The 9,853-nt window shown below is 36.8% G+C and overlaps 1 protein-coding gene across 1 annotated transcript; it reads left to right on the top strand.

Moving 5' to 3' along the window:
• On the top strand, positions 1–9,798 carry LOC141337426 (uncharacterized). Its single transcript, XM_073843242.1, has 4 exons — positions 1–190; positions 3,273–3,410; positions 4,938–5,067; positions 9,046–9,798. Exons 2-4 carry the CDS (start codon positions 3,311–3,313, stop codon positions 9,359–9,361), a joined length of 546 nt encoding a protein of 181 aa, XP_073699343.1. The 5' UTR covers positions 1–190; positions 3,273–3,310; the 3' UTR covers positions 9,362–9,798.
• Positions 9,799–9,853: the final 55 nt, after the last annotated feature.

Raw genomic sequence — 9,853 nt, 5'->3', positions numbered from 1 at the left:
AGTGGTGAATGTGCACAGCATCGTAGTTTTGATGCAGGGCAGACATAAGTTTAGTGTTTGCACACTGACTGTCAACAGACTTCAACACGCTGTTCAGAGAGAAGAAGTGGAGAGACGGTGATATTACAGCAGAGGAGAGGAGGACAAATAGAGACAAGAAAGTAACATCTCTTCACCTTTTCCTGGAAAAGTAAGTAGTAACACTTCAGTGAAATTTAAATCATTAAAAAGTAAAAATGTTTTCTATAATATTTCACTTATCTATCCTGGAGTCCTGCAGTTTTACTACCCTGCTATTTCCCCTTTTCTCTGCTGGACGAAGCCTTCATTTCTAGCAGTGGGGTTTGTCTAGACCTCATAAAACATCAAAAATCAATTTTACAGCAAGTGGAAGAAATCAATAAATCCAAATGTTAGCGGATATGTTTATATCTGTTGTAAGTGTTTGATTGATATGCCTTTTGCATGTCAGTTTCTTCTCTCTGCATTTTACAGCCTGCATGATGAAAAAAATGTGTGAAACGTGTCCTGATCAAACATTAATCCGGTGATTTTCGAGCTCCTGAGCTCATCCAGATATCTGCTACGCCACAACATGGAGCCATTTTAAGAAATGCCTATTTAGTGACTCACTCTGCAAAGTCAATTACTATGATCTCCAAGTTCAATATTATGTAAAGCTCTCTGTCCCCTCTGGACTCCTTCTCAGTGTGAAGTCACTCCAGTTTCTCATTGCTTTCCTGCAGCATTTCTCTGAATTTTGGTCATTTTAGACTAATGATCATCTTTTGAGCGGTTCATAGTGGTCTTACTTCAGAGAGCTCTCTGTGGCTTTGGCCCTTGTGGCTCCAGCACAAAGGAGATTTTCTTTCACATAAGCTAATTGAGTTTGCTATCAGTTAGGCCAGTCACAAGACAATCAACCCGTCGTCCATCTCCGCTCTGTGTTCCTGAATGAACTCGAGTCATTTTGTGATCTGATCGCAGTCATTTAATAGAGTGGAAATACCCGACACTCGCGTGATTGTTCTTGGGAAGTGAAGAGCATGAGGCACTTTCCATGGATATGGCACAAAAGAAAGCATGAAACCCATACAATAAATTAAAGTCATTTTTTCCTTTTTCAAACGGTCAGAGAAGAAGGTGCTTAATCTAATGTTGAGTGGAAATTTGGATGATAACATTGAGATTTTCTACTGTGTTTATACGCCATAATGTACATAATTAATGCTCTAGAGTGATGGAAAATGTAAGTTACTTAAAAAATCTAATTTGTTGTTATAAAAATAAAATACAATCATAGCCTATAAATGAAAGGTATAAATATGCAAAATATATCTGACTTAAATAACTAACAGATTTCAAACAGATGTGAGGCACGGCGATGCGCAAACAAGTTCACGAAAATGAAACCGAGATGACAGAACGCGCATCCTATTTGTTTGCTTTATTTTACAAAAGCACAAATGTTCTGTTTTTACTGTGAGCATGCAAAAATAAAAGTAAACACTTTGCGGTTTCGAATTATGTCCAACTTAATGTATGATCAAAAATAGTGGAGTATTTTATGTTTCAGTTATACGATCACGTCGGTACTTCGCGCACACACACAACACAACATCTCAGTTTGGTTTTATTATTTTAAATTTAAATAGTCAGTAGCCCGCTTAGTATAACTGGTCCACTCTGCTGTTATGCCAAGCACATTTTTGCTGAAGAGGATTTTTTTTTCCATCGAAGCCTAGTATACATTATAAATAATAGTCTACATAAACCCACGCTTGCTCTGTCTGGAATGCTCGCACTCACTGTCACAATCTAATGCACTTGTTGATGCCGGATCTTTAAAAACAAATACCAATAGCCTAATAAAAATGTATATATGGCATTTGTGCATCTAAAGGCTGGAATACACTACACGACTTTTAAACTCAACAGATCTTAATGTGACATATCATGAAAATCGGACTTTTTCCATGTTTAAGTGCTATAATTGTGTCCCCAGTGCACCTACCAACCCAGAAAATGTGAAAAAGGACAACCCAGTAACTTAGTTGTTTCTTTCCCAGCTCTTTACCTTCACAATCAACTGTTTTTGTAACTCATGTGTGTTTTTAACATAAACTTGTGTGTATTAGACAGTTTAAGCGCAATAAGACATGAAAGAGAACTTAGTTTAGTACTCACATGCAGTGTGACTGTCTGTGTGTATGCATTGGATATGTGCGCTCACAAAAGCCTATATCAGAAGTTTAAAGCTAATATGGTTTAAAACTCATAATTTCAGCTCAATGGACATGATAATCAAAACCAAACTGATGTTTTTTGGAAGAGTATCTGAGCTATGAGCTGTAAAGGCACAGCCCTATTCTAATAAAGGGGGCGGGGAGCAGCAGCTTTGCATTTAAAGATTCATGCACAAAAACAGTGTGAATCTGCTTGCACTGAAAATAGGCATTTTCAAAATGATATAATAAATTATCTGTGGGTATTTTGAGCTGAAACTTTACAGACACATTCTGGGGACACCTGGGACTATATTACATATTGTAAAAAGGGGCATAATAGGTCTCCTTTTAAATACTGGGCATCATACACTTACCGACTTTTTAATAGTCACAGAGGAAAAACTGGCCATCATACATTACCAGACTTTAAAGTTGTTCTGATCACAATAACCTCACACAGAAACTTGCACCTTGTTGCTAGGAGATGCGTAACAAATGAAAACAATATGTGTTGTAAAACAGGCTCAAAATATCAAACATCTTACGACTGAATGGAATCATAATCTGATGTTAAAAAATTGGAGTATTTGTCCATCTACGTGATTTTTTTGTGGAATCTGTCAACTCAAATCTGCAGATTTTTCAAAATCTCTGATTTTTGGCAACTAGCATCAACTTTTTTTTGTAGTGTATTCCAGCCTTCAATACTAAATTCTAAATAAAAAAAAAATAAAAAAAAAAACAGGACAACAACAAAAAAGAGCCCTGGAAAGTGCTATGAGGATAAATGTAGTCTACAAAGAATATAGAAATGATGAAGATGATATGATCATATAAAAATGCAGGCCTCTGCACTGAAACTTTCCACAGTATCATTGGCCCCTAAAACACATCTGGCTGTTTGTCCTGGAAAAAAAACAAAGTGCTCTCCCGTGTGCCAGATGTATTGGCAGGGTAAAGATTGAAATCTCTTGCCTTACATGAGGAGTATTGTTACTTGCTTAACTTTTTAATATTTCTCCCTGCCTCTCCTTTAAATCTCAGTCACTTCTCACATCGCCGTGTCCGTTTCGAAGGCAGAGATGATACTGATGGTGCCTATGGTGGTGGTGGCTTTTTTGTCTCCGTGCCTTGGGATGAGCAATGAAGTGGATTATGGGAACTGGAACTACAGAGAAGGAGGTAAAATAAATAAATAAAATATGATAATAATAAAGAATTATAAAATCTGTCAGTCTGTCAAAGTTTTTTAATTATGAAATTAATACAATCTCAGCTGTAAAACAGCCCTAAAAAGACAATATGGTCAGTATTTAGCTCAATTTTGTTACCCTGGATCACAAAACCAGTCATAAGTAGCACAGGTATATTTGTAGCAATAGCCAACAATACATTGTATGGGTCAAAATGATCGATTTTTATTTTATGCCAAAAATCATTAGGATATTAGGTAAAGATCATGTTTCATTAAGATATTTTGTAAATTCCCTGCCATAAATATATCAAAACTTAATTATTGATTAGTAATATGCATTGCTAAGAACTTCATTTGGACAACTTTAAAGGCGATTTTCTCAATATTTACATTTTTTTTTGCACCCTCAAATTCCAGATTTTCAAATAGCTGTATCTCGACCAAATATTGTCCTATCTCAACAAACCATACATAAATGGAAGGCTTATTTATTCAGTTTTCAGATTTATAAATCAATCTATTTTTGGTCCAGGGTCACATTTAGTTCAATGTTAATTCAGTTTAGTTTAGTAACAGTGTGAATGTTGCTAAGTTTATTAGTTATGAAGCCAGTTCAATTCAGCCGTATAAAGCAGCTCTAAAGAAGATAATAGTGTCATTATTCAGCTCAATTCTGTTTAGTATTGAGTCAGTTCAGTTCAATAATAGGGAATCAAATTCTGAAACGAGCTCAAATAAAATAGTAACGCAGCTCTACAATAGACAATGGTTCCATTATACCTTGAATTGGTTCAGTGTTGATTCATTCAGTATCAATGAGGCTGATCATCAAAATGAAATAAATTTGATTCAGCTACAAAGCAACTCTACAGATGACAATTGTCATCATCCAGATAAATTTAATATTACTGATTATTACCTTGGTGAAAAAAACAGCCTATTTTGATGCTGGGCTGTTAGGTATAGGTTTTGATGCTGGTTTAAGATGGTCCTTAGCTGGTTTCATGCTGGTCCTTTGCTGGTTTATGCTGGTCCTGACCAGCATAAACCAGCAAAAGGACCAGCATAAACCAGCAAAGGACCAGCATAAACCAGCTAAGGACCAGCAACGGAGCATCTTAAACCAGCATCAAAACCTACCTAACCAGCATATGCTGTTTTTTTCAACAGGGAAGGTGAACCACGTTCCTAAATGCGTCCCAAAAAATTCAGTTATTGGTGTGTTTGGCCTATGTGTAAAAGTAAGTCTGGATTTGTTCAGATGTACAGTTTCATAGAGCTAATATTAAACTACAAATCATACTGACCAATGTACACCAACAAACTCATACCCTTACCTGTCAACCTAGCTAAAACACAAATGGATATCTTCTAATACCACCCTTTAAAGTTAAAGCCCTGTAGTCCGGTGAAAGAGACCTGATTAAAACCATTGTGAAGTATCAGACAGCCTCTTGTCATGTGGTTGCCTGCCTTATTAGAGACTAACCTCATTGTCTTTGCCCTCACGGCAGCGGAGAATGTGAACGTGGCTAACATACGCAGCGTGACTCGAGTGTTGGACGCCTGGGGCAAACGCATATTCAAAGATATCAAGACTCTCTTACACTCACAACCCAATGCCCTTCTGCCCGACTACTCCAGGTAACTGTCTCTCCTAATACCTGTACAAATTCATTGAAAAGACTTTGGTGTTAAAGTACAAAACAAGTAAAACAATTAGCGTTTTTATAGCATGCATATTCGTACAACACTTACAGTATGTTAAATCAGCTCACTAAAGCTTTTTTGTCTTGAAAAAGAAAAAAAATGCTCTTTGCACATGAAAGCTGCTTGTTGGACTGTTTCATATAAACTAGAAAAACGCAACGTCCTTTGGGGGATTGTTATCCTGAAGTCGGCAGTTTAACAGACTTACACTCTAGCCCTAAGGAGATTGTTTTCATGAAGCTGATTCTAAGCTACAAGCATTGAAACAACACTTAAAATCCTAGAAAAGATTTCTTCAGTATATACAGTATATCTGTATAACATTTATATTCAGATTACATTTATCTAATGCATAAATGAACATAAACATTTTCTTCCCTTACACAAAGAAAATGTTTCCTTGTATATTAACGATCAGTTGATTCAAATGATTCAAATTATTTAAAGAAAGCTATTCGTGGAAAAATGTAGTGCAGTAGCCTATTCTGCGTTGCTTACAAGCAATATATAGACTAAACATACTTTGTCCATGCATATATTGCAGTATATTAAAGAAAACAACAATCTCATATATGGTAATCTATTATTTAATAGTTTCATTATATTTTCCAGTAGGCTAAATTCCCATATGTTTTTGTTTCGTAAGGCATCCCAACGCGATTTAAGAATTACGTGTATGAATCAATGGCAATTACGAGATCAAATCACATCAGCTAATGATCATGAAGCATGCAAAGCTTAGCCTCAAGCACCAAGTACAAACACTGTAAACTAACAACAAACAACAACAAATGTGCTAGTGATAAAATTTAACAGACATCCCTGGTGAAAAAAAAACAGCTAAAACCAGCCTAGGCTGGTTGGCTGGTTTTAGCTGGTAAACCAGCCTGGTTTTAGCTGGTCATAGCTGGTCAGCAGGCTGCGTTTAGAGGGGTTTTGGCCACTTTCCCAGCCTGGCCAGACTGGTCTTAGGTAGTCAAGTTGGGAAACCAGCTAAAACCAGCTACTTCCAGCCTAAACCAGCTAAGACCAGCCAACCAGCCTAGGCTGGTTTTAGCTGTTTTTTTTTTTTTTTCGGCAGGGATGTCCGAGGTTGAAATGCTAAAGCTAATGGATCCTTATATTTGAAACACTTTAAAACTCAAACTTCGAGAAGCAGAGGAATGGAAAAGAACGAAAGGTCTCGCAACACGTTTTAAAAGTTTGTTTAGAACTTATTTTAACCTGACTAGCTGGAAAAGTAGCGCAATGGTCGCATGTGGGTTTTCACAACATGAAACATAAACAATGCCACTGAACTGAACGAAAATCACATATTTTGTTGATTATTGGTGCTAAAAATGTTTTTGGGCTGTACTAATTGGTTGGACCAGGAAAACATTTAGACTGCCAAAAGTTATAACAAAACAAGGAGAAGAGTGCAATAAACTGTCTGAGGAAAAAAGGGCAAGAATCTTGACAACATTCCCCTGGTGAAAAAAACAGCTAAAACCAGCCTAGGCTGGTTGGCTGGTTTTAGCTGGTCATAGCTGGAAGGCAGGCTGGTTGTAGAGGGGTTTTGTCCACTTTTCCAGCCTGGCCAGGCTGGTCTTAGCTGGTCAGGCTGGGAAACCACCAGCTAAAACCAGCCTGACCAGCCTGGGAGACCAGCTAAAACCAGCCACTTCCAGCTTAAACCATCTAAGACCAGCCAACCAGCCTAGGCTGGTATTAGCTGTTTTTTTCAGCAGGGTCATGTTTGTTCTTATCATTTCCAGCCAGATAGGTGAAATATTAGGCTAATATCTTAATTAATACTTAATAATATTGCTTGTATGTATCTTTACCACCTATTAACTTTAGTTTGTTAACATATTGCGCCCTTTCCTGCTTTCTAAGTCCTTCTCTATATGATTTAGCAGCTTCCACATGTTTTTTCCGTGGTTTAGTCAGCATAAATTAGCAGAACAATGTATTCAGTAGTACATTAACCGAGTAATCCATTCTGTTGTTTAAATCCGAGTAACCAATCCAAGTGCAATCCTCTATACTGTAAAGTACATGTAATGCGTGTTTATGTCAAAAAATAAGTAAAAAGCATAGAGCAACTAACAATGCGTCGCCAGGGTGGCAGGAATTTTTATGCGTTTGAGAAACTGTACGGCAATTGCCAGAAGAAATTTGCAGTAGTCTAGCCTTCAAAATGTTAGAGACCAGATAAGCCACAGAGAAGAGTAAATTGTGGAGAAAAGGCTTTGTTTTTCTTTTGTTATTATCCGTGAAGCGGTAGGATTGGACAGTTGTCATAATGTGGTGTACAAAGGACTCATCATCCTGTGGCACAGAGCATTTTAACACACCTAGAGGCAATGGCGGCGTGACCTTTTGAGTTTTTGTGAGGCAGGTCTTGGCTAGGAGGACCAGAAGCTCAGCCTTGTCATATTAAACTATGTCCTGTGAATGTATGTTTTTTGACTTTCTGACCCCACATTTTAGTACACTGAAATGAATGTAAAATCTCCTTATTCGCATCAATAATGCATTATAAACATACAGTTGAAGTCAAAAGTTTACATACACATTGCAGAATCTGCAAAATGTTAATTATTTTACCAAAGTAAGAGGGATCATACAAAATGCATGTTAGTTTTTATTTAGTGCTGACCTAAATAAGATATTTCACATACAAATATTTACCACAAGATATAGGCCACAAGAGAAAATAATAGTTGAATTTATAAAAATGACCCTGTTCAAAAGTTTACATACGCTTTATTCTTAATACTGGGTTGTTACCTGAATGATCCACAGCTGTTTTTTGTTGTTGTTTAGTGATAGTTGTTTATGAGTTCTTCATTTATCCTGAATAGTTAAACTGCTCTCTGTTCTTCAGAAAAGTCCTTCAGGTCCCACAAATTCTTTGGTTTTTCAGCATTTCCGTGTATTTGAACTCTTTCCAACAATGACTGTGTGATTTTGAGATCCATCTTTTCACACTGAGGACAACTGAGGGACACCTATGCAACTATTACAGAAGGTTCAAACGTTCACCGATGCTTCAGAAAGAGAAACGATGCATTAAGAGCCAGGGGTGTAAACTTTTGAATGGAATGAGGATGTGTAGACTACATTTTTCTTACTTTGCTTAAATGTCATATTTTTTTCATTTAGTTCCCTTCAGAAGCTACAGAAGATACTTATATGTTCCCCATAAGGTAAAAAGTTCAATTTGCCGTGATCTTTATTTTAAAAAGTTTTCCACCCCCCGGCTCTTAATGCATTGTGTTTCCTTCTGAAGCATCAGTGAGCATTTGAACCTTCTGTAATAGTTGCATAAGGGTTCAAATACACAAAAATGCTGAAAAAGCAAAGAATTTGTGGGACCAGAAAGATTTTTCTGAAGAACAGCAGGCAGTTTAACTGTTCAGGACAAACAAGGAACTCATGAACAACTATCACTAAACAAACAACAACAACAAAAAGCACAGCTGTAGATCATTTAGGTAACAACACAGTATTAGGAATCATTTTTATAAATTCAACTATTGTTTTCTATTGTGGAGTGTACTGTATGTAAACATCTTTTATTTGAAATATCTTATTCAGGTCAGTGCTAAATAAAAATAACATGCATTTTGTATGATTCCTCTTACTTTGGTAAAATAATTAACATTTTGCAGATTCTGCAAGGTGTATGTAAACTTTTGACTTCAACTTTATTTGTAGGGTCTGTTTTGGAGGTCTGACTTGGTACATTGATTTTTTGCAGTGTCGAGTATGCAAAGTGTGTGCCAAACCCTTACAAAAGAAACAGAAAAACAATTATACACTCTTTTTCTCTCTCATAGGCTTACAGATGTTTTCACACACACAAAGGCTACAAACAAAGTCTTTTCTATCTCGCCCCATTTCACACTCTATTCTTCCTCACAGGGTTCATCCTCTCTCTGAGTCCCTAAATGATCTCTTCAGAGAAGTCTCCCACTTACAGAGGCGCATCACAGATCTTAACAATCGCTTAGCAACCCTGGAACCCTTCCTCCGTCATCATGGTTACCGTGAGGAGGGGGAGGAAGGAGGGGATGGCAAGGAACCGGTTCCTCAGAGTGTGGGACCAAGTCAAGCGAAATATCCGCGGCGATACGTGGTTCGAGTGCTCCGTCCTGCGAACAAGGTGGTGAAAACTAGACGAGTGAAAGTGTTCAAGAATAAAAATGAAAGGGTTAAAGCGAGCGAGAGTGAGAGGTAGAGAGACAGATGAAAGATTTGCAAATATTATAATCAAATACATTAACGTTATTCAGGAAATATCCTTTATATTTGGGATAAAATGTAATTCACATATTAGAAATGTTAGTGTACTATACATGTGTACATTCATTTTTTTTTCTGTACTCCTTCACGTTTGGGTCTCCAAGGTGCGATTTAAGTTCCCTGGCAGAAAAGCAAATGCTGGGAATGTTGATTGTGGAAAACTTTCCCAGCAGGATAATACCAAATCAAAAAATTACTTGAGAGTAAAAACAGACACTCCAGCTCTTTCCAAAACAAGGCCAAACAAAAATTAAGCTGTGTACAATGTTATTATTTTCTGTGGAGAATCATTAGTTGAATCATTGGTATCAAGAGACGTGTGTGTGACAGGAATACAACCAGGTGAATAAATTTCAATACTTTAAAATATAATTCTGTCAATGCTTTTTTTATGACTAATTATTCATTGTTTAATTGTGCTCATATA

This window comes from Garra rufa, chromosome 6, assembly GCF_049309525.1.
Source record: "Garra rufa chromosome 6, GarRuf1.0, whole genome shotgun sequence".
In the NCBI taxonomy this organism is placed as follows: Eukaryota; Metazoa; Chordata; class Actinopteri; order Cypriniformes; family Cyprinidae; genus Garra; species Garra rufa.
Note: the sequence above shows the minus strand (reverse complement) of the source record. Positions and strands in the feature narration are given on the sequence as shown.